The 26,903-nt window shown below is 42.6% G+C and overlaps 1 protein-coding gene across 2 annotated transcripts; it reads right to left on the bottom strand.

Moving 5' to 3' along the window:
• Nucleotides 1-13,799: 13,799 nt before the first annotated feature.
• Nucleotides 13,800-25,522, bottom strand: ccdc107 (coiled-coil domain containing 107). Of its 2 annotated transcripts, none has more exons than XM_006808648.3 (6): nucleotides 25,201-25,522; nucleotides 19,308-19,507; nucleotides 19,158-19,227; nucleotides 18,985-19,075; nucleotides 18,606-18,715; nucleotides 13,800-15,762 (listed from the first exon to the last, which is right to left on the bottom strand). In XM_006808648.3, the coding sequence occupies exons 1-6, from the start codon at nucleotides 25,340-25,342 to the stop codon at nucleotides 15,425-15,427; spliced, it is 951 nt and encodes a 316-aa protein (XP_006808711.2). In that variant the 5' UTR covers nucleotides 25,343-25,522; the 3' UTR covers nucleotides 13,800-15,424. The 2 variants fall into 2 exon arrangements, with proteins under 2 accessions (XP_006808711.2, XP_006808712.2); XM_006808649.3 differs by having other exon boundaries at nucleotides 19,308-19,504.
• Between the last annotated feature and the right edge of the window lie 1,381 nt (nucleotides 25,523-26,903).

Genomic DNA, 26,903 nt, shown 5'->3' with positions numbered 1-26,903 from the left:
ACTTGACAACATTCAGTGACATACAGTTATAATATAAAATTCATATTCTATAATCGTCGGGGATAACTGTGATTGCAAATGACCCAGTATCTCTGCATGTAGTTCTCTTTACTCTGATATAAAACTCTGTGTAGCTTTACTACGTTTATGTTTTTGATGTGTTCTTTATTTATTGATGAAAGCAAACGAGGCCCTGGAGAGTCTGAGCATCCTTCCATGTCAAAACCAACACACAGAGCTGGTTACCACTGCAGCTGTGTATCTGTTCCCATCTTCAACCTTTGAAAAAAGGACCCTCAAAGGCCTGAGACCTAATCACAGCAGCCCACTTTACTCAGGCTGCCATCGAGTCTCAGATGCGTGGAGTAGTAACATCAGGTAACAAAAGTACTATCATAGTACTTCATGGTGTGAACAGAAGTCAGAGCAGCAGTTCAAATATAAGCTGTACATGTACTTTAGTGTCAAGTGTTGCTTATTCACAAATTATTTGTGATGTTTTTGCATCAGGTGGCAAACATCAGTGACAAAACCAAGAAGTTTCCTTTTCCTCAGCGAAACAGCATTTCTGTGGTTTCCAGCTTTTACAGCTGAGACGCTGCCGTCAACCAGAAGGCGCGTCGCCGTCTCCCCAGAGTGCAGAGCAGGAAACAGTGACATCTTTCAGCAATCCAAGCACAGCTCAATCAACAAGTACACAGCAGCTGATCTGTCTGTAATTACATGCATCATTATTCCCTGATGTACGGCTGAAACTCTGAGTAACAGAGTTACTCTCCGTCTTCATCACATCTATAAAACCTGGGATCAGAATGAAACAGAGTATTTTAGGCTCATGTTGGTCTTGGTTAGCTGCTAACTGCACTGGCAGATAGAGGGGGAGGAAGTGGAGCGAATATTTCCAGCAGAGCTCTTTACGCACCCCTGTGAGTGATCACCACAGCACAACATTCAGCACACTAGCACATCAGTAACTAACATGAGACACAAACACCAAAGGACAAACAGACACGTTTCACCCTTCATTTCTTTATATTGTTCTGGGAAAAGTGAAATAGGCCCCACTCGTCTACTTACACAGTACAGGATATTCCATAGTATACTATCACATGTTTGCAAACCTCACTTCAGGATTATGTTACCTTCAAAATCAACTTAAATAGTTGGATGACCTAAGAATAATGAATTATGACAGATTTTAATAGAATGCACCAGTTTTAAGGTGGACTTGAATGATCAATCCTAATCAAAGGGTTAATCATGTTGACCAGAAGTAGAGAACAGCTTGTGAGGAGAGAATCACACTGCTTCTAGTCAAGGTGTTTGGAGCAGCGAAGTAGTAACTGTGTTTACTGTGAAGTGTTTTAATTCATGCAAACGATCATTTCTCAGCTCAAGGGCCTTTGCAAGATTTTACCCCTTCTTTAGGCCCGACACTTATTTTTGTCCTCTACATTCCTCAACCCTCTGTAGGACACATTGCAGCAGTTTGGGAAACACTTTGCTGGTTCTGTTTTTGCCTGTCAGATTAGGTAGTCTTTGATATTTTTCATAGATTTAAAAAAATTATATTTTTGCAACAGGCTGCTAAAAACTAAGGTGCCCAATTTATAATAGGTTCTTTTTATGTTGTAAACACAACTCTGGTTCATCTCTTGAGTTAGGTGTCTCTTTATATTTCAGTTATTCGGAGGTCAGTTTGAAGTAGTTCAACTACCAAAAACCAAACAAAGAATAATCCTCTGAAATGTTCAGGCACAAGGACTGAAAATGGGTGAAAAAGCAGCCAATGTCCAAAGGAAAACTTTGAAAGATTTGAGAACTACGACTCAAGAAGACTTAAAAAACGGCCGCATGGTCTGGCAAACAAAAAGCAATGCGGGGCACAGAACTGTCCACCATATAGTGAATGTGGTTTTAGGACAGTGGGCGTCGGCTTCTTGTTGATCACCACCAGAGGTCGGATCAGGTCACAAACTCTGTGATAACGTTTCTCATTTCCACAATGTGCCTTATCCCATTTCAATTAAACACAGGCTGCTGAGTTCTGAATGTGGGGAGTTGAGACCCTTTAATGTTTTGCTAATGAGGCCGATCATCATATCATTTGAAGGCACAGCAGCGGGGCTCAGACAGTGCTCGCTGATAAACAGCCATCCCTGATGAAGCAAGCGGCATACAAAGCTGGAGTCTCCATCCCCTCCTTGCCAGTAATATCTTTACTAAAAATAGAGCAGCCAGATTGCTGATCTTTATCAGGAACTGGACAGCTAAAAAAACACAGGGTCCCTGGAAGGCCGGCGTCCTCGGTCAGCTGCAGAATCAGACCCGCTCGGGGCTCGCAACCCCGCCTCGGGTATGGTTACAGTTCCTGTTTTCTAGCAAAGAAAATGAAAGAATTTGTTTTAATGTCTCGTTTTTTTACCTGCTTTGAAAATAATCCCAGAGAGACATTTTTAAGGCAGCAGGAAGTCTCCTCTCTGAAAACACAACACTAGATTATAAAAAGGACAGTAACAGAAATGTAAAGCTGAACAGTTCATAGAATACAAAATAGCACAATGTGAGTTTCAAAGAAACGACAAGGATGTCGTTGAGCTGGCGCCACAAAGGCAGTGGTCCAGTCAGACAGAGAGCTTTCTGCCCGTTCACTCTGAACTTTCAGTGCTGTTCTGTCTGCTGCGATCATATCTGATGAAGCGCAGCACCTCTGCCTCCATCCCAAAGCTGCGACAGCACCATCCTGCTGCCTTTGAACGCATCCTGGGACCAAAGAAAACGTCTCTGTCTGAAGCCTAAAATAGAAACTCTGCCATTTCAAGTGGCGCTTCAAATGATGACAATAAATGAAGCTTGTGTTATTTCTGATGTGACACGGTGACCTGCACCGCAGGAGTGCAAAATGATCTCATGCCGTTGTCATATATCTGCTTTAACTGGTACTCTTGTCTTTGAGCTTTTTTAAGGCTGAGAGACTCAGGAGACACAGAAAGGAGGAAAAAGCAGCTGACACTTAGTTTATAGCATGAGCACATTTCCTATAATCACCTTCAGTGTGCTCTTTATGCTCACAGCTTGCTGAACATCCGTACTGTGAGTCAGGCTCAGGTCTTGATGAAGTGTTTAAGTCTCTAATGTTTCTGTGACAAAAGGCAGAAATGTTCATTTGAAGCAGCGTCTCACAAACAAACTTATCTTTACCTTCAAAACAGCTTTTATCCTGGAGGCCAAAGAACAAATACACTAAATTCATTTTTTTATTTATACGTATTCATTTAAGGTAATGGTAGCCAGTAGGGATGCACCGATACCAATACTGGTATCGGGTATCGGGACCGATACTGTAAAATGTGGTATCGGTTAACTCGTAAAAGTTAACCGATACCATGAACCGATACTAACTTATTTCATTAATCAGAGGGTGGCTTGTCATTTCTGTTGTAGTTTTTTAGATTGGCCACTAGAGGGACATCCTGCGCTAAACAGGCACAGGGTTAGACGAGTGAGACTGGCAGCTCCAGATAAAAAAGAGAAACTGGAGGCTGCTGTAGCTAGGCTAAACAAAATGTCAGCAGTGTGGCCAACTTTAACTCAGGTTTTGGCAAAGCGATGAAAAATGTCAAGAGAAAATCCACGGGCAGTTAAAATAACAGAGGCTCTGACTCATTTTATCGCTCTGGATGACCAGCCAATGCCGGCCGTGGAAAACATAGGATTGCACCGTCTTCTCAGCATACTCGAGCCGCGATATGAAATTCCCAACCGCCCACACATCAGGGAGATAATGGTGCCAAAACTTTCTGAAGAGGTAAAGACATCAGTGTGTGCGCGATGTCAGTCCTCGGCACAGTGGACTGATGATCCACGGGCAGATGAGGAGTTTGTTCGTCAATGCCAAATACTTTCGTTATTTTGTTTGTTTGTTTATAATATGGACACTCTGCAATAATTTAAACGTTTATTTTATTCCAAACAGAAGTGTTTATTTATTATTCTGAAAGCTCGGGACAATAGTTCAGTGATATTTTGTTAAATTACAATGTGGAGACTCTGCAATAATTTAACAGAAGTGCTGATTTTTCACTTGAAATTTTTTTGTGGTCATTTTTATTAATATTTTATTTTTTATCGGCAGAGAATAAAATAAAACCTGTCTTCCAATTCATTGCATTTGTGTGTGTGTGTGTGTGTGTGTGTGTGTGTGTGGTAGAAGTATCGGTTTTTGTACTCTGTATCGGCAAGTACTCAGATCCAAGTATCGGTATCGTATCGGTTTGAAAAAATTGGTATCGTTGCATCCCTGGTAGCCAGCTTACAATTAAAGCAGCTTGGGAGTCTGTATGGGAAACAGTCAGAGGTCAGTCCTGCTGGAGTACGCAATGCCAAACCAACTAACAGAGATGTGATCACAGGATGTAAATATGGTGAACTAACGCTATCAGTAAGAGTGCTCGCTGCATGAAAACATAAACATCTGTCTTTACTACCAAGCAGTCACACATTCAATTATCCCCAGGTGCATTTAACTAGCAGTTAAAGGAAAAGCATTAAATTATGTGGAAAAAATGAGGATGGGAGAAAAAAGCCAGAGACGCACAGCTGTCAGCTCAGGCGGTACAGAAGCACCGAAAACGAACACAGCAAGAGCGACAAGGACACAAAAACGTGAATGTTTTGGAGGCTAAATGGTAAATGGATTTCCTAAACTCCCAAAGAGCTCACATTTTATGATGTTTCATGACAACATGCTGGCGTCAGCTTGTTGTGGTGTCACTGGGATGTAAGACACCGTATTGAAAAGATAAGACGTGGTTGTTCAGCTCTCTCCGTGCCCTTTTATACCACATACTCAATACGGTTTAGTCAGTGTCAAGATGAAATACTTAGCCAACCTAGGTACTCATGTCCCCCAAGACCCAGAATACTGCTGTGAAGTTTGAAGATGATCCATAAAAGCTTGTGTGGTCTTAAATAATCAGGCCCCATCTAATCTAATGACCTTGTAGTACCATATCACCCTATTAGAGCACTTCGCTCTCACACTGCAGGCCTACTTGTTGTTCCTAGAGTATTTTAAACCCTCAACTGGTCGCAGCAGATGGCCCCGCCCTGAGCCTGGTTCTGCTGGAGGTTTCTTCCTGTTAAAAGGACGTCAGAGCTGAAATCGATTTCTTGACATCTGTGGACACTAGACTGCTAACAAACGGATAAATCAAGAACAAAAATGACTGAAAGCAGAACCAACAGCCTCTAAGACAGCTGGAATAATAATAATATAATAATAAGCTGGAATAGTGGAACGCTGTAACATTATCGAAGGTGGAATTCGTTCCAGGTCAGATGTCGACACGTACAGTCAATTTTTCAAAGTTTGCAGTTTGGTGCAGTGTTGGCAAACAATGAAGCAAGACTACGTCCACATGTACACAGGTAGTTTTTATAACAGGTGGTGATATGAGCCTAATCGCTGGCCACTCAGAAGGCTCCGGACAATAACACAGTGTGATGTCAAAAAGGGGAAACAGGCGCACGGCTGGTTCCTTTGTCTGCCTGTAAATGTAGAGACAGAGTTTTTCTGTTTTCAGTGACCTAAAACACACTCAGCATGTGAACAAAAGGCTATCAAAATCTGAATAGCTTCAGGTTACTTTGCGTTACATTTCATTATTCATTATGTAAAAGTAACAGGTTTTTATGTGTTTGAAGTGATAATGGAACAATCAGAATAATATATCGACTCGTCAGTTAGCTAAATTTTAATGCATTGCCTATTAACTCAGTACGTTTCTTCTTTCTTTCATGTTTTTGCTAACATGTAATATATAAGCTTGCATTACATCAGAACCACTAGCTGATCTCTGCACAGGGACCTAAACAGCCAGCTAAGCAAGAGTTATTCATTACACTCCTCACACAGCACAAGAGCAAAAATCCACTGTGTTAAAAACACACTTAACAAAAGTTAAACAAATTATGTCGATTATATCTTCAAATGAAGATAAGAAAACCTGACTGAAACATTTCAGCTCCACATACATCCACTTTATAAATGCTCGAACTGCTTTGGGAATGCTTTCAGTGTGATTAGAAGTTTAACTCTGAAGGAGGCTGTGAGGGAATTAGTTCTGTGTACAGGTCGTGCTGTTAGCTTCTGTCTCACAACTGTGGGATGCAGTCATTAAAACACACACACACACACATTATCCTGCTAACCACGGGCTCTTGGATGGAATTAGGCAGAAATCCCAGTGGAAGAAACCTGAGCTGATTAAATGTTGCTTTCCTAATTGAGAGAGCCGGGCTAATTTGCAATGAATCCCAGACCTTTTTTCTGTGTTACATGGGAGGAAGCGATTAATAAACTTTGTTATGTTTAATTATAAGTTTGGATTAGAAGAGCAGGTTTGTATCACCAGGATGCTTCTGAGAGACCTAAAGAGGTCTGTTGTACTGGAACATTTATTGTTCCCCATGTTTTCTGTTTGACTATCCATAAATAAATAGATCCTTGTTTTAATGCATTAAATAAATAGAAAACTGTGCACCCAGTAAACAGTGCTGAGCCCTGTGCTGTAACTATGTTCCTGTGGCGCCATCTGCAGGTAGTGCTTTGACATTTCGTCTGGAATTAACTCAATGATACTTGCTGACTGTGCGTCTGCATCTTTTACTGGCTGAAACAATAAGGTTTCATTTGAATGGCACTGACCTTGAGAGCATGTTTCACTATGTAAGGTTTATTTATTCCTCAAACCTGTGTCTGTGGTTGCAGCATGTCCTCTCACTTCTGATCCACTTACAAGCGTGTTCATAATCCTCTGTCACAGAGAACTCAAACAATCCACTGACTAAAATGGCAATGGGGCGGTTCTGGTGTAACTCCACTCTTACAAACACATTTAGTCTGATACAGTTTCCCTTATTTGGGAAGACGGGAGACGTACAGGAGCCTGTTCTTCCACGATGGTTCCTCCTCTTTCTTGGGTTTCTGCCCCCTGAGGTACCAGAGCGGAGTCACATGTTCTTTGGGAGTATTGTAGACAATGTTAAACTTAATCATCATCTCGGCCTCTGACGACCTGTTTCCTGCTGCCTGCCGCTGAAAGGCAGTGGGGAGAGGGGACACTTGGGCATTTATCGCAGCATATAATGTGTTTCCTGGACACACTGCTGCTTTTTCAGCATTCAAAGATTGATGGCTCCGTGTCAGAGCTGGCTATGAATTTCAGACAGATCAGGCCTTAACAAAAAAGTTATCAATAGTTCTTTTCAATAGAATCAATAGTTTATTTTCAGGCTGCTCACTAGGGCTGGGTATCACTGATCATCACTGATTTCTACAATCTATTCGATTCCGGTTCACAAGGTCCCGGTTCGATTCGATTCGATTTAGCCTCAGACAGTCAGAAATATTATAATTCTGATCATTTATCAGTACTGACACATGTGAGACTTCATCAGAGGTGTGACCATCACAGCAGATGCCTTTGTGTGAAAGTAATGGAGAATAAAACACAGAAAAACATGAAGGAGATTTTCCTGGTCTGGCTTTTTGTAGCAGATAACCTTAAAAATATTCTGCAATATTCTGCAGTTTTAAAACGTTTAAATTTCTTCAGTATTGAACAGCAGAAATTAGGCTTTCTTGTCCGAGGTCATTTAAGTAAAAATAAAGAAAAAAGAAAAAGACAGTCTGCATGTCAAGTATCCTTGGGCAAGATACTAACCCCAAGTTACTCTCCAATGCATGAATGTAGTTAGACAGCATTAAGTATAGAGAAAGTGCTTGTGTGACTGTGACTAGAGCACTTTGAGTACTCCATGAGAGTAGAAAAGCGCTATATAAGAATCAGTCCATTTACCATTCACCTGATCATGGGCAGGGCGTAGGTGTTGATGGCCCGGATCTTGTTCTTACCGTTCAGCTGACTCCTCAGGACGTGCCTGACCCTCTGCAGGTACTTGGTGGTTGCAGCTTTTCTAGCGACCTCTTCATGGTTCCCATTCGCCCGCGGGATCCCCAGGTACTTGTAACTGTCCTCTATGTCTACAATGTCGCCTTCTGGTAGTTCAATCCCCTCCGTTCTGGCTACCTTCCCTCTCTTTGTTATCATCTGACTACACTTCTCCAGCCCAAAAGACATCCCTATGTCATTGCTGTATATTCTGGTGGTGTGGATCAGTGAATCAATGTCTCGTTCACTCTTGGCATACAGCTTGATGTCATCCAATTCAATTCAATTCAATTCAATTCAATTTTATTTATATAGCGCCAAATCACAACAAAAGTCGCCTCAAGGCGCTTCATAGATACAGAGAAAAACCCAACAATCATATGACCCCCTATGAGCAGCACTTTGGCGACAGTGGGAAGGAAAAACTCCCTTTTAACAGGAAGAAACCTCCAGCAGAACCAGGCTCAGGGAGGGGCGGGGCCATCTGCTGTGATTGGTTGGGGTGAGAGAAGGAAGACAGGATGAAGACATGCTGTGGAAGAGAGACAGAGATTAATAACAGATATGATTCAATGCAGAGAGGTCTGTTAACACATAGTGAGTGAGAAAGGTGACTGGAAAGGAAAAACTCAATGCATCATGGGAATCCCCGGCAGCCTACGTCTATTGCAGCATAACTAAGGGAGGATTCAGGGTCACCTGGTCCAGCCCTAACTATATGCTTTAGCAAAAAGGAAAGTTTGAAGCCTAATCTTAAAAGTAGAGATAGTGTCTGTGTCCCGAATCCAAACTGGAAGCTGGTTCCACAGAAGAGGGGCCTGAAAACTGAAGGCTCTGCCTCCCATTCTACTTTTAAATACTCTAGGAACAACAAGTAGGCCTGCAGAGTGGGAGCGAAGTGCTCTAATAGGGTGATATGGTACTACAAGGTCATTAAGATAAGATACATCCATGTACAGGAGGTGGCTGACAACTGCTCCATTCCATAATCTGTATCCGTAGCCAGTCTTGTTAATGATCTCACTGAGGGGGTTCAGGCCTATGCAGAACAGCAGTGGGGACAGAGCATCTCCTTGGTAGATCCCGCACTTGATGGTGACTTGTGCTATGGGCTTGAGGTTGGCCTCCAGCGTTGTCCGCCACATCCCCATTGAGTTCCTGATGAAGGCTCTTAGTGTCCTGTTGATTTGTATAGTTCCATTCCAGGATCCAGGTGTGGGGCATGGAGTCATGGGCCTTCTTGTAATCAATCCAGGCAGTGCACAGGTTGGTCAGTCTGGTCTTGCAGTCTCAGGTTACTGCTTGGTCTACCAGTAGCTGGTGTTTTGCACCTCTGGTATTCTTGCCCATCCCTTTCTGTGCCCCGCTCATGTATTGACCCATGTACCTGTTCATCTTAGCCGCTATGATGCCTGACAGGAGCTTCCACGTGGTGCTGAGGCAGGTTATTGGTCGGTAGTTGGAGGGGACCGGTCCCTTCTGGGGGTCCTTGAGAATCAGGACTGTCCGGCCTTTGGTTAGCCATTCCGGGTGTCCCTCGTTAACTAGCAGCTGGTTCATTTGTACTGCCAGATGCTCGTGGAGTGCAGTCAGCTTCTTCAACCAGTCGGCGTGAACCATGCTGGGGCCTGGTGCTGTCCAGCTCTTCATACTGGAGACCCTTTGTTGAATGTCTGCCACTGTGTTGGTTACTGGACCCTGTTCAGGGAGGTTGCTGTGGTCTGTTCTTAGATCCACTAACCACCCAGCATTGCCGTTATTGGTTGTGTCCTTCTCCCATATGCTCTTCCAGTATTGCTCCGGCTGTGTCCCAATCCAGCGACCCCATGCTTCGGAGTATGCGCAGTTTGCATACTATGTACGGCGCGTACTAGGAAGTACGAGAAGTGCAGAAGTGAGAGGCTCGTGAAATCGGACGGTCTAGCCTTCGTCATGCTGCTCAGGTTGCCTAGCAACCATGACACTAACCACAAGAAATGTTTCATACAGCTTTGTGTGACAGAAATGAAGGAGAAAAAAGGTTTTTTGTTCATTCATATTTTTTATGACATCACTTTGATTAGCTGAGTATCTGAGGCTGAGACCACGGGACTGTAAAACATGGTTGTTGGGCTTCATTACTGTTCTGAACAGTCATTTAAGATTAGTTAGTAAATAACAATTAGCTCATGTTGTTCATGAGACTAAAATCATCTCACTTTGGTAATGTAAATATAATATGGCCAATATTATATTATTGTCAGATTATTATGATATATTACAGCAGTGAGCTTGAACTCTGTGTCAAAGATTCAAAGATTCAAAGACAAGTATCTGTGACAGTGTATATACAGATGTATTATATATGAGACCAATATTGTTTGTTTAATATGTTGGCATTACTAAATTTGACTCAATGCTTACATATATGTGTAAAAAGGAAAATGTACGAGCTGTGATAACTGTGTCTGATAGAATGAAGAGTAGACTGATATATTCCTTTATTGGGTGAAAAAATCAGACCATGTCATAACTGCTTTAAGTCATACAGAATAGATATCAGAGCCTTAAACAGGCTGACTTCTGCTAAATGGGTCAAACTGGGCAGAAAGTCTACAAACACATAACATCCTTATAGAATATGATGTAACACTATAGATCAACTTAGCTCAGAATATATAAAGCATATAAACAATTACAGCAATATGATGCAACAAACACAGCAGTACTACTGATCCAAAATACTCAAAGCTTCATAGAACTGAAACAAACATTTATTTTAGCTCCATTCTGCTGCTGATACATACTTTAGGTTTCTGAACATTAACCTTGTTGCTGCCTTTCATAGTGTGTAACTTGAAGGCCCTGAGTACTTTCTCCCACACTGAAAACACTGGATGATAACATTATTTGAACATTACCTAATAAGACTGATTCAGGACAGACAGTTAGTGATGTTAAACTTTCCTAGCAGTCCTTCACAAACAGGGAACAGTCTGTCTATTCTCTCCATCTGTCAGCTGCTGCTGGCTCTTCCTCCTCCTCCTCCTCACACACTGCTGAGTTTGTCCTGGTGGATCATCAGGGGTGCAAAGCCTCACAGATGATGTGCAGCAGTGGGTCCCTCAGTCTGTCCTCACTCTGGACACTTGCAGTCGTCACACATGGAAATCAAATGTGTGATAAGCTGCAGGATTCAAACACAAGTGTAACTTATAAATACATGTTCATACTTTTATTCCACAATCAGAGAGAAAGAAACAGAGAGAGAGTGCAGGACACACAGGTGACAGTCTCAGGTGTACACACTGCTACAAACAGGAGGATTTAGTGTTTGTGTTATTACGAGTGCTAAACAAGAAGAGTTCCCAGATGGTACAGTGGACACATGTGTGACTGCTGTGATTAAAGCATCTTTCTTTCAGCTTAACGAGTGAACCGTCAGCTCGTTCAAACACACGTTAAAGTCCGTTTGGCTCGACACCACCGAACAGAGGCAGCAATATAACATAGCTAACATTAACAGTGCAGTGAATCCTGCTTGTGCCGTGATATTCAGGACTGCAAACCGAGCAGCATCCCTGACTTTCAGCCTGTTGTGTTTGTGGATATATGACTGACTTTAATTATCCACAAAATCATCAGATTCTCTGTAAGATTAAGGTCGACTATATATATATATGTTGAAGTAAAGGCTTTAAAACCAAGTTAACGCTGAACGTACAAACATCGCTAATGTCACATAACTTTGCCGACATGTGGCCAACAGTCATGTTTTAATGTTCTTCATTATTAAACATTTGCACATAAATAAGTGACATAATATTCAGAACTTACTTTTGAAAGTTTACTCTTTGGCCGCTCCGCTTCCACTTCTTTGAAGTGTCTCCCAGTCCCAGTGCACTTGTTAGCATGTTTTGGTTCGTGCAACTGGTCCGTCCGGTTATTGTCTCCCCAGAAACATTTCCGTTGTGTGTTTTCCTATTTCCGTTGTGCTTTGTGTGCTTTTGCAGCGTGTTTGTTATTGCAGCATTTTTCTTTTTGCAGCATTTTTCTGCAAGTGTTTTCTGAAGTTGCAGTCCGCTTGGCCTCTCGGGGCCACCGTACAATAGGGTTCATTCGCTCAGTCAGCAGGTGGCAGTATCCTCGTACACTGGGGAGTAAACTGTAGTGATGGGTCGGTCGCGAACGAAATGGCTCTTAGAGCCAGGTCTTTGACGTGAACGATGCGAGCCGGCTCCTTATCGCGAGCCCTGTTTTTTTTTCTCGCCCTCTCTCTCTCTCACACTTTTTTCCTGCTTCACTCAGCATGCAGCCTTGTGCTTTGCTGGGCAGAGGGGGGAGGGGCGGTAGTTACACTCAGTAGCACAGGAACAGAGCGGGAGGGAGAGAGAGAGAGAGCTAGGGACAACAACGTCACATTAGAAAGGTATAGTAATCATCCACAACTATTTTCAGTTGCAGATGATAAAGGATTCAGAAAGTTTATTCATGCAGGTCCATATGACAGAGAATATGCATGTTCTTTTTGTTTTCATATTTTAATTTATATTTAATTGTGTTGTGGTTTGCAGTGTTTTGTGTTGTTTCACTTTAAATTTGTTTAAAAGGAAAAAGCTGAAAATTTAAAAAGTTAAAAGTTGAAATGTGAATAGTTGGTTTTTGTATTATATGATTTATTTATTACATTTTATGTGGAGTGAATAAATAAAAGTATATTTACGGTGGCCCCTACAGACAAAACACATACAAACTCCAAAACACGTAAAAACACAACAGAAGTGCTCCAGGATGCTAGGGCGCAGTGTTGAGCTTTTGTTACCTAGTGGCTACACAAGCCAGGACGTACCAACGACCGGATTTGGTGTGTGGTAGTAACAGGTAGATGAACTTTTTTTTTTAAATTATTTGAATATATATGAGTGCTTGTGTATAAATACACAAACACACATGCTTTCAATTGTGTAATTTAAGTGATCTAGTAGCTCTGTTTTGAAGTTCAGTTCATGCTAGAAATGTGTTTTGGAGTTTGTCGTGTTTTGTCTCTAGGGGCCATATATTTATATATAAACATATATAAATAAAACCACTTTTTTTACATTAGTAATTCCTTTTGTGCATAATTTTATATTATTGTTAATAATAAATTAATTCAAGCAACAAAACAACCTGAAGAGCCGGAAATCCCATCACTAGTAAACTGCCATTAAACCAAACAGAAGAAGAAGAAAACCCCTGCACATGCGCGGTACGGATCGGGAGTCCTGATCCGTAACTATCTTTTTATTTTTTGTTTTTGTCTACATTATATTGAAATGTTTCATTATTGGAAACATTTTAAGAGATATTTATTATTCTTAACATCTTAACAGATACTCTGACCTGTAACTATCGTAAAATGCTTCGAGTGGAAGTAGTGGCCTTTTGCACATGCGGGGTACCGATCGGGTTTCTGGTACGGATCGGGTAGCGACAGTGACAGACCGCATTTGGAGTACACTTCGGATTGGGACAGCCGTCGTCGCGTCGCTGTGATGTAATAGGTCTGAAAATGCGTACTCCGAAGCGTGCGGTCGCTGGATTGGGACACAGCCTCTGCCTTGCTGTTCTCATATTATTCTCCTGCCACTGAGAGTACAGCTTGGCTGGTTCTGTGGAGAACAGCTGGTTTATTCTCCTGCCTTCTGTCTCTGGTGTATCTCTACAAGCAGCTGGCCAAGGCTGTGAGTCTTGGCAGTTTTATATGTGTGTGTGTCGCACCATTGATGAAAACTTCTTTATAAGTGACACGGAGGCAAAAACATCGAATGATCCAGCATCATTTCATATTCACAGAAACTCCGAAAACAAGCAGAAACAGAGAAAGACATTTAAATATTTTTATTTCATTCTAAGCCGAGCCAAGTTTAACGACTCAGCAGACACACAAAACACACAACCTTCATTACACAAATGTTAATATGCATAATAGGAACATAACAATATGAAACGTGTAAGTAGGTTAAGGCAGACATTAGTGCTTTCCAAACCGTGTTGATGAGTAGTTGGTGTCAGAACTGTGACGTCTTGTTTTCTTTATTTCTTCACATATAAGGCAAAGTCGTGCTTTGGTCAACAGACAGTAAAGACCATCACTCAGGGCAGCCTCTATTATTCTAAAGTCATTCGATTCATTTTACTACATCGCCATTAGTCCCACATGGAGCAAATTTAGATGCAAGCCACAGACACATGCTTTATATGACCATAACTTCATTTGTGGAAGTACTACTTGCCATTAGCTCATATCAGCAAAAAGACAAAAGCTGCCTTCAAACTACTGAGAACCCAAAAGCAGTCTGAGGTCCACAGGAGCCTCGTCACAGGAAGCTCGCACTGTTAAAATGTCATCAGATAAATATTTAAATAAATAACAGCAAGAAGAGGTAAAGTGATGACTCGTGCTGACAGAAATGAGATATAAGGTCAAACGTTTCTATCATACCAGGTGATGGTCGTTGTGGCGTGCATTCACCGCATACACACAAGGAAGTCAAACATGCAATGTTTTCATGTATAAACAACTTTCCACACATTGGACATATTTTTAGCTCCAAAAGGATCCAGCGGCAGCACCTGGTCATTTCCATTAGCACAGACGGGATTTAGATTATAATCAACATTTTCTTTATGGGGAAGAAATCCTGAAACTATCAGACTCTGCACGAGCGCAGCTGAACCCAGCTGTCAAATCACGGCCGAAAGCCATCTGAGGGCACAGCCCTGCACCAGAGTGCGGTCGTCCTGCTTCATGGTGAGAACAACAAGCTCACGAGCAGACATGTTGCTTTGTCTCTGCAGGCTGAGCAAACAGCCGGCACAAGCTGCCCCACTGGCAGGTAAACACAACGTGTTTGCATTTAAATATTCAAGTAAGAGCAAAATTAAAATGAATGTCAGGAATAGATCCGATCAGTGTATAAAAAGCTTAAACAAACCGTTGTCTCTAATTTTCGCTACAGCACAAAGAAGAGGAGCCAAATGTGCGGCGACTGAGTCTGTACAGGCGACAGGACGCAGACAAAGCTGCGTAGCATCACTGACAGACTCTGTTAGGATGCAACGGGATGAATTAAAAAACATTTTAGGAACATGGAAACTCTTTAATGGGACTCCTGCTCTACAGGTCTGCAGTCAGCTTTGAGCCTCGTTGAACCTTTTACCCTGTATATATAACAAATGTTTACATTGCTGCAAACTGCATCATTGACTTTATAGGCCGAACTGACTACAAGCTAAATCTTGAGTGTCTTTGTTGCTAAGATTCTTTAAATTCATGGTGGAGCTGAGGTCAGACCAAAGTGCCATCTCCATCTCTGGGAACATGTTACCAGGCTTTCTTTTCCTAAAGACTCTATCACACGTCCTTCATGAATATGCAGACAGGCTTTTGGGAAACATCTGAAGCATTTTTAAAGAATAAATATTTGTAACAATGTCACAGTCCAGGTTCATTCAGGCCTGTTGCGTCGCCTGAGGCCGGACACGAGCTGCTCCGCTCCAATCTCCTCCGTCTCACGTGAGGCTTCTAACGAGGGTATGAGCTCCGAGTGTTCCCACCCTCCTTCCTCCTCTTCTTCCTCTCTGTCACATTCTTCCACTGTTTCGTCTCCATCATATTCCTCTGGTCTCACTTCCTTCGTCTCTTCACCTTCTGCTTCATGCTTAATGTCTGAATGCTCTTCATAAACTCTTGCAGCAGGCTCTGCTTTCTCGCTGGACGGCTGCTTGTCTGAAGTATCACTCGCCCCAAGGGACTCAATCAGGTCGTCCAGATTACGCTCACCATCTGGAAAAAAGAAACTGATTAAAGAACAACATTTGTGCACGTACCGGAGAGCCAGCAATGAGCTTTATGAGTCAGGACTACACATGACATTGTGTGTTCCACTCAAAGATATTTTTGTGTCCAGTTCAACTTGACTTACTCAAGTTTGCCAAAAATTACAGCAAAGTTGTAGCAAATTTACTGAACAGTCTTTTTTATTTTGCACCTACTGTGTGTGTGATAGTGCGGCACAGCTCGAGTTTCAAACCTCTGCCCTCTTTACTCTGCGTGTTTACAGCCACGTTTTCATTACTAACATTATTGAAACACAGCAGAACTGAAGTGAACTTGATGACAGGACCAAAATCTGCAGATATCTTGTTTTTACAGCGAGCAGTGGATTTCAGTGTTACATCTCTCCGTGCCTTTTCTCAGCAGTGTGCACACAGAGCAACTTCCTGTGAAAGGTGGTGTCAGTCAAAATGCTGCTATAGCGGGGCTGTATTAGTGCGTTCGATTGTGTGGCTGCTGGTTAAATTCATATGCACAACATTCCCAAACCAAGCTGTCCTCTTTGCATTTGACAAAGACAAACAATTTTATAAGCCAGAAGTGAATCGAGTGCTGTCACTCAGTTTCACTATTTAATTTGCAGTAATAATAATGTTACAGCGTCGCGGCACAGCATTCAGTTTCAGGCTAAGAAAGAAAACAAGACGAGATCAGATTCCTAAAAAGAGTATCTGCTGTGACGGCGTTTTGTTGCTCCGACAGTTTATAAATGTCCATGCTGCGATGATACAAGGACAGGTTAGTGCGGCTGCTCCTCCCCGTCAGCGCTGCACCGTCAGCGCTGCCAACACTGAGTGCAGTATTTCTGCTTCGACACATCACACGTGTCAGCTGATTATCTGGAGAAATGGTTTTTAATAACGAATCCTGTGGTGAGCCGAGTCTCTACCAAAGCTCAGCCACAGGTTTTTAGTTGCTTTGTTTTAAAACTAAAAACATATTTTTAAAATTGCATTTCGTTAACTTTTGTCTGTTTTTGTTTTATACTCATCTCTGTCTGAAGCACTTTGTGATCTTTTATCTATGAAGGTGCTATATGAATAACATTAATGACTTTTATTCAGCCTCCTTTCATTTATTTACACTTGTGTAAACACACTGATTTCAGAGTAAAGGTGCATTTTTACTCTACTCGCTTTACATTTGTTTGTTTCTAAATGTGTGAATGAGAGACTGGCCCCACTCTGTAGACACGCCTGCCTCTGGCACAGCATAACTATTCATCGCTGTTGAAAGATGATCGCAGACTGACTCCATTTTATGTGTCTCGATGTACCAAAGTGGGTTTGAAGATCACATAAACTCAGTTTTTATTTTGTGGAAGTAGAAACAATGGACAGGATCCAGAGGAACAAATGTCAATTAAAAAGGAAGAGTACGCTCCACCAACACGTGAGACTGTGGAGCCTTCAACTGGAAACTGCTTAGCTGAAATTGGACACCCAGCTGCCATCCACAGAGATGATGCATGTAAAGTGTGAGGTTTGTGGTCAAACAGCAGAGTGCACACTATAAGGGCTTACAACAAGATCTCCAGGATGTGGCTAAAAACGGTGCAAGAAAAGGCACACAGGCCAAACTGAATCAGACGTGCTTTTTGATTCTCACGGGTGGAGTGGTGGAATATTTGGATCACACCTTCAGTTTTAGGAAGAAGAACCTGAGGAGAGCGACACGAACCAACCCTGCAGCCCACTCTGCTCTGCTGTCAGGTGTGAATGTGGTTGTCAGCATCAACCACCTGATTTTAAAACACAGCCCGCAGTCTTCACGCCACACGCAGGATGGAAATCGAACAGTGCTGAATGCTGAGTTACTGCAAACCCAACGTTGACCATAAATGCAAACAGAGAGAAACGTGTCGGCATCACGGTCCTGACCTGCCTCGCTTCAGGCTGACACATGCCTCTCCTTTCAAAGGAGCCCTAGAGTTAGACTCTGATGCGCTACACTGATGCGCTACACTGATGCGCTACACTGATGCGCTACACTGATACGCTACACTGATACGCTACACTGATACGCTACACTGATACGCTACACTGATACGCTACACTGATACGCTACACTGATACGCTACACTGATACGCTACACTGATACGCTACACTGATACGCTACACTGATACGCTACACTGTTACACTACACTGACACTGCATCAAGATTTACTCTCATGGACTGATCTGTGCAGGCGCTGATGTAGAAACATTTCTTTAACCAATCAGTGATTTATTCAAACTTTTGCACCTGAATTTATTGAGTTTGTGAACAAACTTAGAAGTGCCTCTCACCATGCGTACGAACAAATGTGTACTATCACTACGATCAGTACTACTGTTGTATTATTATTACTGTAACATCAGCTCTGAGTGATCCTCAAAGCCACAGCCTCTCTTTTAAAAGATGTCCTCGCTGCAGCGTGGACCCTTTTACAAAGCCTGTCTGTGTCACTTTCCCCACTCACTCTTTCTCCTCTGGTGGGTCTGCTTATACAGAGACATGTGGGCGTGTCACGTGCAGACAATATGCAGATTCCACAGGCCGGTCGAATTCACTAACATGACACGACAGCAAGAACAAAACAGGATTTGTTAATGAGGACCATTGTTCTCAACAATCAAACATATCACGCTCCTTCAAACATCAACGTGTAAATCAAACACTAATAGAGTGTTCTCCTCATTCGTCAGTAAGAACAATAGAAACTGGGATGTGTTTCTATTTTGCACACAATCTGAAAACAGCTACCACACAGTCTAGAGTCAGGTCTACGGTTAAAAACAAACAACCCACTGGTGGCATGGAGGGGTGGACAGTCCATTCCTCTCTTCTTCATCAGGTACCGAATGGTCTGCAGCTGAGACATGATCTCATTCTTCTGTTCCTGGGCCACCGACTTCACGCTGGAGGAACAAAAGAGAAGAGACAATTCTCACAGGGTCTGTGATTGTCATAACGGCCGTTTTATTACATGAATAAAGTCAGGTGATCCGCGTTTGTGGAAATGCCTTTCAGACATAGAAGCTCCTAAACAGCACCGCTCAGTGTCTGATGCATGTGTGAAAAGGACAAATCAGCACTCGACACACAGGTGAGCAGCTCCACGCCGTCCTGCAGACGGGGGAGCTGTGTGGGGAACACCTGGAGAAACCTGACGGGGAAGGTCACTCACCAGTTGGTCAGCGGGTCCAGCTGGGTGAGGATGGAATTGAGCATCCTCTCTGTCTGTGCAAGCCTTTGTTCCAGCTCGTTCAACTGGTTCTCTGCATGAAAGCAAACACACACACGATGGGAAACCATGACTGAAACCAAATAAAACGTGCAAACACAAATCCTGACACACACCAGCCTCCATGGATTTTTTGGCCCCTTTTGCAAACTTGTCCTTTTGGGCCTTGTCGTCTGCAGACCTGATCTGGAACAAAAACAAACATGTGACGGCTCAAACTGTAGATGCTATCCGCGACCTGAGGTGCTGCAGGTGTACGTAGTTACCTTCAAAAACTTGTACGCTGCAAACACTCCCACTCCAATGGCGTAGAGCGGCATCAGTGTGAACACGTAGCCCTTATTGCTGCTCGATTTGTATTTGTCACTCTTCAGCTCTTGCTCCACCCGTTTCTTCATCTGCTGCAAGTTCTCCGGGGACTGGCCGGCGCCGTTCATATTGATGGGCTGACCTCGCGCTGGGCCTGCTGACACAACATCGTGACGGACGTCAGAGACACGGTAAGAAACTGCATTCATGGCACATAAGCACCGTTCCAAATCGTTTGTCTTAAAGCAGATAGTGAGGTGAGGGTCAGGGGTGTGTACCAACAAGCTACGGTAGGGGATTAAGTCACATGTTTACGTAGTTTACGTAGAAGGAGTTTTTATAGTGCAATCATCTGCTGTTAAAGGCCTTTCATGCACCACCCTGCTTTTACAGCCTTTCATAGTTTACTTACTGATAGTTCATCTCTAAACAGCTAGTTTCAGGCTGTTTCCTGACAGGTGATGATGACAGACGAATGTCAGCATCACATCTTATGGACTGGATTAGAACACGCACCATGATCACCATAACAAGTGTGATTACTGTGTGAAGGAGTCCAATGAGAATGTGTGTGTGTGTGTGTGTGTGTGTGTGTGTGTGTGTGTGTGTGTGTGTGTGTGTGTGTGTGTGTGTGTGTGCGCAAGATTCAAGCTTCAATAATCATATTTGCTAAAGACCTCCTGCAAACAGAAAAGGTTTCCGAGTCATGACGTCATGACCAGCCGCACACGTCGTGCAGCATCCTCACACTCTGCTCTGCTTCCACAGGCCCTTTCTTGGCACCCTCTCATATGTTTTCTCTACACAGTACACAACAAGTGCACAAACGTACTAGAGGTGGGAATCACCATACATCCCACGATACAATATTATCACAATACTTAAAGCACGATACGATATTATTGCAATTTTTTAAAATATTTTGCGATATTCAGATTCTGTTCATAAAGGTAAACTTTATCAATATTCATTTTCTCTAATATCAAAGTCTCACACTCAGTCTTTCTCTCATTTCAGTTTTATTGTTGACAAACTGAACGGTTTGTATTACAGTCTAGTCCAACTTAACTGAATCAACCATCTGGTACAATTATAGCTATTCTGAACTATGCAGTTTATGAAAACTATGCAGCCCCTTCAGCAACTGAAGAATTTGAAAGTAAATTAAAACAAAATATAATTTTACATTAAATAAAAAAGTTTTAAACTTAATTAAAATAAAACATGTCTTAAATTAAAATAAGTAAACTGTCATGTTTATTGCTGCCAAAAACAAGTTAAACACATTTGGACAGTGAAGGAATGTCAGGATTCTTGCTCAGAAAAAGGATCAACATGCTCTGAAGTCAGAGCACAAAAACCTTTTTGTAACAAAGTATCGATTTCTGCTGTCCCTGTATCCATACATTATTAGCAAACAAAATATCACCATGCTACACAGTATCCATTTTTTCCCCCACCCCTAAAACACACACATAAGGAACATGTGTAGACGATCAATGTCAAACACTGTGTGCAGCAGTACTCTGCAACTAGAGACCGGTGCTGGGAATCTTGACGCTCCATTTGGCCACAGATTTTAACTGACCTCAATCCTAATGCAACTTAATGGGGGCAACACATATAATCATCATCATCATCATCATAGTTTAAGCCACATCTAATGTGCTGCTACATCACCACATCCGTCACCTCTTCCTCTAGCACGTGGGAGGTTTTTCAGAGCAGGCTCCTCCGTTTACACAAAGCTGTATGAAACCCGGGAGGACCTGCAGGGCCTTTCAAAGGTTCTGCTGTTTGTGACCGTTTCTGGGAAGCTGAGAACTTACACTGCACTGTTGGAAACAGTTAGTTTTGATGCTGTTTTGTTGCAAATTGTGCACAATAATGTTTTTCATTTTTCCTGCAGTTCATCAAAATTAGTGCATCTCAAAAATGAAACTATGAAGATGCTCAGAATAAGTTTTCTATGCTTTGAAACTATTTTATGCAGCTTGTTTTGTATTTACAGTTCTGAGGGATCAAACTCTGAAATTTCTCTAACTAGAAATATGTGTAAACAAACAAAAACTATTTTTGGAGTTTATTGTTTTTGCAATTTCCTGTGGACGAATTACACATCATTACAATTTGGGATATACTGCTTGTATTGATGTATAGCAACTTGAAAAGTCCAAAATGGCACTACAGCATGTAAAAATGTAAAAATGTAAAAATGTAAAAAGCTCTGGCGGACTTGGTTATATGGTGGGCTTTAGAATAGAATAGAATAGAATAGAATAATCCTTTAATTGCCCCACAAGGGGAAATTTGGATGTAACAGCAGCAATAAAGACACAAATACAAACAAACAGTACACAGGACACAGGACAGAAACATACACAATTTCTACATATTTACATCAAGGACAATGGTTACTATAAACAGAGTACTGTACAGTTATTAAATTAAATAAATTAACTACAGATAAGAGGCAAAGCAGGTTGTAGTGTGAATCGGTTGATAAAATAAAATAGTGCAAGTTACAGATGTAAACATCTGTGTTTGTTGGGAGCAGTTTGTACAGTCTGACAGCTGCAGGGAGGAAGGACCTGCAGAAATGCTCCTTCATGCATCGAGGATGCAGCAGTCTGTCACTGAAGCAGCTCTGCAGCAACATCTCTGTTCATCAGAGATGTTATTTTGGCCAGAGTCCTTCTGTCTCCACCACCTGCACTGGGTCCAGGGTGCATCCCAGAACACAGCTGGCCTTCCTGATGAGTTTATCCAGCCTCTTCCTCTCAGCTGCTGATAAACTGCTGCTCCAACATACCACACTGTAAATATGACAGATGCCACCACAGAGTCATAGAAGGTCTTTAAAAGTGCTCCCTGGACTCCAAATGACCTCAGCCGCCTCAGCAGGTAGAGTCTGCTCTGACCCTTCCTGTAAAGAGCATCAGTGTTGTGGCTCCACTTTATTATTCAGGTGAACACCCAGGTACCTATAAGAGTCCACTATCTCAATGTCCACTCCATGGATGTTCACCGGTGTCAGTGTGGTGGGTCTGCGTCTCTGGAAGTCTACCACCAACTCCTTGGTTTTCCCGGCGTTGATCAGCAGGTGGTTCTGCTGACACCAGTCCACAAAGTCCAGAGTCCACCGTCTGTACTCTGAGTCGTCCTCACCTGTGATGAGGCCGACTATGGCAGAGTCGTCAGAGAACTTCTGTAGGTGGCAGCGTGGGGAGTTGATGGAGAAGTCTGCAGTGTAGAGGGTGAAGAGGAACGGTGCCAGCACAGTTCCCTGTGGGGCCCCCGTACTGCAGACCAGCGTGTCAGAGACACAGCCCTGTGACCTCACATACTGTGGACGTTCTGTGAGGTAGTCCAGCATCCACTGGGACATGTGGTGGTCCACTCCCGATAGCTGGAGCTATCGGGAGTGGACCACCACATGTCCAAAAGGGTTAAAGGGTTAACCAATGAACCCTACGACACCACACACACCCAGTCCACACAGACAGCCTGATGGTGGAGTTGATCTCAGGACCTGCTGTGAGGCAACAGTGCTAACCACCACAGACAGATGAAGGCTGGGGTTTTGAGCACAGTGGAGAAGCAGCCACAAACCTGCCTGCTGATCCTGAGCACAGGAGTGTGGAGAACTCATCCTCCAGGCAAATAAAGAGTGGGCAGAGCAGCCAAAGGTTTGAGGGCTGTGAGTAGGTGAAGCTGCAGACTGAGGCGGCGCGCTGGATGAGAGACTGCAGGTTCTGGTCAGACGTGGCTGAGATGATGAACTCTACTTTTACAATCATTATTTCAAACGTGTTTCTTACATTTTTGTAGCTAGCTGTGAGGTCAGTATTAAAATGTAGGCAGTCTGTTTCAGTGCTCTGGTTTTTATCTTTAATCCCACACACAGGGCTGCTCGATATAACCATATATATCTGATGACGATATAAAAACATTGTTTCATTTTACGCTGTCGTTTGTTTCGTGGTGTCGTAAAAGAAACTGTTTATGACAATATTTTTTCATGTTTTGATGTCACTGTAGTTATTATTAATTTCTTGAAGTTCTCTCTTTCTCACTACGGACGGACAAGCGCCTGTTTTTATGCGTTGTCGTTAGCAACAACGACGGTAACAGCTTCGCGTGTCCGCATTTTCCACATAAACCTTTCACAATAAAGCTCAAGATCCTGTTGAGACTTTTCAAAACAAACTGAATCACGTGAAAGAGCAGATTATTTACGATGAGAAGTAAAAAAGACGCCAGGTGCTAAAAAATAAAGCTTAGACTCAAACGTTAGAACAGGCTTTTCCCCGCAGCACGCCGTGTAACAAATACTCACAAAGAAAACGGCGGCCGTTACAACTTACGTCTAAAAATGTATCGTTTCATGCATCTGTTAAAACACTCGACTCCAGCTACATGACGCACAGCTGGAAACACTTCACGCAAGTCGAGCTGCCCGAGATTCACAGAACTTACAGAAAATGTTACATTTGTGTGATTTATATCGTTATCGGGACGATAGATGTCTTATATTATGAGATTTTGGTCATATCGCACAGCCCTACCACACACTATCCTTGTTTTTCAGGCTTTTTTACCCTTAATTGATACTGGGTGAACTGGTAATTCTAAATGAATGTGAGTGGGAATGGTTGTATGTGTCTGTGTGTTAGCGGCGACCCGTCCAGGCCGTACCCTGCCTCTCTCCGTGTGGTAGCTGGGAGTTGACACTTTATGTTACACGCTATCACTTGTATGTAAGCAAATGTTATCAGTTACGAAGACAGCCCTGCATCAAAGACCTTGCTTTAGTAGCTAGGAGACTGTTGCAGTTGCCCACAGTTTACATGGAAGATGCCAACTCGTCTGCAAACTCTTGCTAACGTCCGACGAGCAGATGTAAAATTAGAAAAAGAGCGACACAAACCAGAAATGGGGAATCTTGGATTTCAAAGTAAAAGCTGAGGCCAACACATTTTAAAAGGTGTAACTTTTACTCTGAAGGTAAATAGTCACTACTTGTTACGCCTTTCACCGCTGCTAGCCAACTTTGCAGTCGCCATGTTCCCCCTTCACCAACCTGCCAGCGATCGAATCAATCCTAACTGGGTTTCTGAGACCGCTCCACATGCTTCTTTGCAACCAATGTCACTTTCTCACTGCCACCAAACATTCAGCAGCTGGTGGAGGAATGCACATGTTTACCCACTGACTGGTGGGCTCTGGTCCAGGTGACAGGCCTTCGTCACCTGACCTTCCAGCACGTCCACACAATGCACTGACATTATTAGCAGTTACAGGACTGCAAAACCTGTAACTCTTTTGTCCTCCTCCTACAAATGAGGGCTTCAGCCATTTTTCAGCGTGGTGTAGCTGGATTTCTCAGGACACACTTTTTGCCCCATCCTGATGTTTCAAGTGAACGTTAACTAAAGCTCTGCAGTGCTGTAGAAACATACATGATGACGAATAACTGCATGAATACGCAGGTGTGCGGCTAATAAAGGTGCACGTGTATTTTGGATGAAGGACGTCACAGACATAAACACACAAACTCACATGTGTGCACAGATCTCCACCAATCTGTCATTTCATTAGGAATAATGTGTGTAAACTGAACCGACCGAGGGTGGATCTGATCACACTTAAACATAAATAAGGTAGAAACACACAGAGAATCTGTAATAACTAAGTTTCTCTGGAAAATTTAATATACTCGCTTTTTTTCCCCTCACGATAACTAGTACAACGTGAACCTCAAAGCAAATGTGGAAATGAAGCCAAATCTCGCGATAACTAAAGCAAAGTGAACCTCAGAGTGCCCGAGAACCAGTTGTATATTCCCACCTTTCCTGCTGTGACGGGTGTCCAGTTTGGCGTCCTTCGCCGCGGTCCCGCTGCCGAAGCCGTACAGCCGCGGCAGCACGACAAACATGAAGAGCACGCCCGTGAAAGCCAGAGCGACTTGTTGTGATGTTGACAAAACCATCTTTCCGTAACGCCGCGGAAGGAAGGAGCAGCGTAGCAAGCAACTAACGCTGCTAAGCGCTAAGACAGACGCGAAACAGTAACCTCACACAGTCAGGCCAACGAGAAAACTCTCGCTAACTTGCATTAGTCCAAAACTCAGCCCGCTGCTCTCTGCAAAACAAGCCTCCCGGAAGCGGACGTTTTCTTCTTCTTTTTCCTGGTTTGGGTGGAGGCTGGAGAATGCACCGTAGTGCATTACTGCCCCCTACAGGAAGACAGATGAGCAGCAAACGTGAACAATGTCTCTTGTCTTAATTCAGACATTCAATGAAGCGATATTAAGAGTGATATGTTTTATTGATTAGCATTCAAATATCTCAGTGAAGACAGAACAAAGATCTACCACAAAGCAAGAAAGCACGAGACAAGGCTAATCAAAAGGTATTGGCTGAAGCATTTGCTTATTACGCCAACCCTTTTAACAAAAGATCTTTTTGCATGCAGCTCCTGTACACAGGGCTCGAAGCAAATAATAAAACAAAGCAAAAACAAAACAAACAAACAAACAAGAAAAAAAAACAAAACAAAACAAAAAACTTTCCACCTTAGATAAGTAACTACATCAAAGCAAAAGAATCAAGAGTTTTTGTTTTTTTGTTCTTTTTTCTTTGCTCTTTTCATTCTCGATATATATATTTTTCTAATACTCTATTTTTAAACATATTTTTAAACAAGGAAAATGAACTACACCTTTTTAAATCACTGTCATAACTATTCCACAGGTTAACTCCTCTAACAGAAACACATCTCTGCTTTATATTTGTCCTTATCTTGTTTTTTTAAAAGAAATCCTAGCGGCCTCTTCATGGTTGCCATCTTCCTGCAGGATCCGCAGGTACTTGTAACTGTGCTCTATGTCTGCAATGTTGCCTTCTGGTAGCTCGATCCCCTCAGTTCTGACTACCTTCCCTCTCTTTATTATTATCCGACTGCACTTCTCCAGTCTGAATGACGGAAAACAATCAGCTTAGAAGGAAACATATCTGGGAAATCATTTTGTTTTGTCGAACATAATAAGAACATGCTGACCTTCTGCTGAGTTTTCTTTTTACGGCTCGTTCCACCAAAGGGTTGGAAAAACGCAGTTTGAAAGAAGTTTCTGTTGCTATTGGTCAGTTTTTCCTGGGTCCCATCACTGCTGCAAAATTCTTTACAATAGTGACAAAAGAGACGATACATTTTCCCACAACCCTTTACTTTGTACAGTAAAATACTGTAAAAACATGATACAAATCCTCATAAAGTACTCTTAAATTTACTGAAACTCTTTACACTGAAGCCTCTTCAGGGAGTTTTTAGGACTTCCTGATAATAATGAATTACAGTCGTCCAGCCTGGAAGTAATAAATGCATGAACTAGTTCTTCAGCGTCACTCTGAGACAGGATATTTCTAACTTTAGAGATGTTGCACAAATCACAACTAAGCTGTTACATCACTGAAAGTAGCCTCTCATACAGCGCACGTTCGTGTGGTTTCTGAGCTGTAATAGCAAAGGACCAGTCGTCTCTACCTTACATT

This window comes from Neolamprologus brichardi, chromosome 17, assembly GCF_056152115.1.
Source record: "Neolamprologus brichardi isolate AB-2024 chromosome 17, ASM5615211v1, whole genome shotgun sequence".
Taxonomy (NCBI): domain Eukaryota; kingdom Metazoa; phylum Chordata; class Actinopteri; order Cichliformes; family Cichlidae; genus Neolamprologus; species Neolamprologus brichardi.
This window is presented reverse-complemented; position numbering and strand designations above follow the sequence as displayed.

What these genes read in the sequence shown, in the direction of transcription:
- ccdc107 (XM_006808648.3), bottom strand. Translation starts at nt 25,342, where the DNA reads ATGGTTTTGTCAACATCACAACAAGTCGCTCTGGCTTTCACGGGCGTG. An exon ending in CTGGACCCGCTGACCAACTG is followed by an intron (nt 18,716 to 18,984) that starts GTGAGTGACCTT and finishes TTGTTCCTCCAG; the next exon opens with CGTGAAGTCGGTGGCCCAGG. An exon ending in TCCACCCCTCCATGCCACCA is followed by an intron (nt 15,763 to 18,605) that starts GTGGGTTGTTTG and finishes TCTTTTTTCCAG; the next exon opens with ATGGTGAGCGTAATCTGGAC.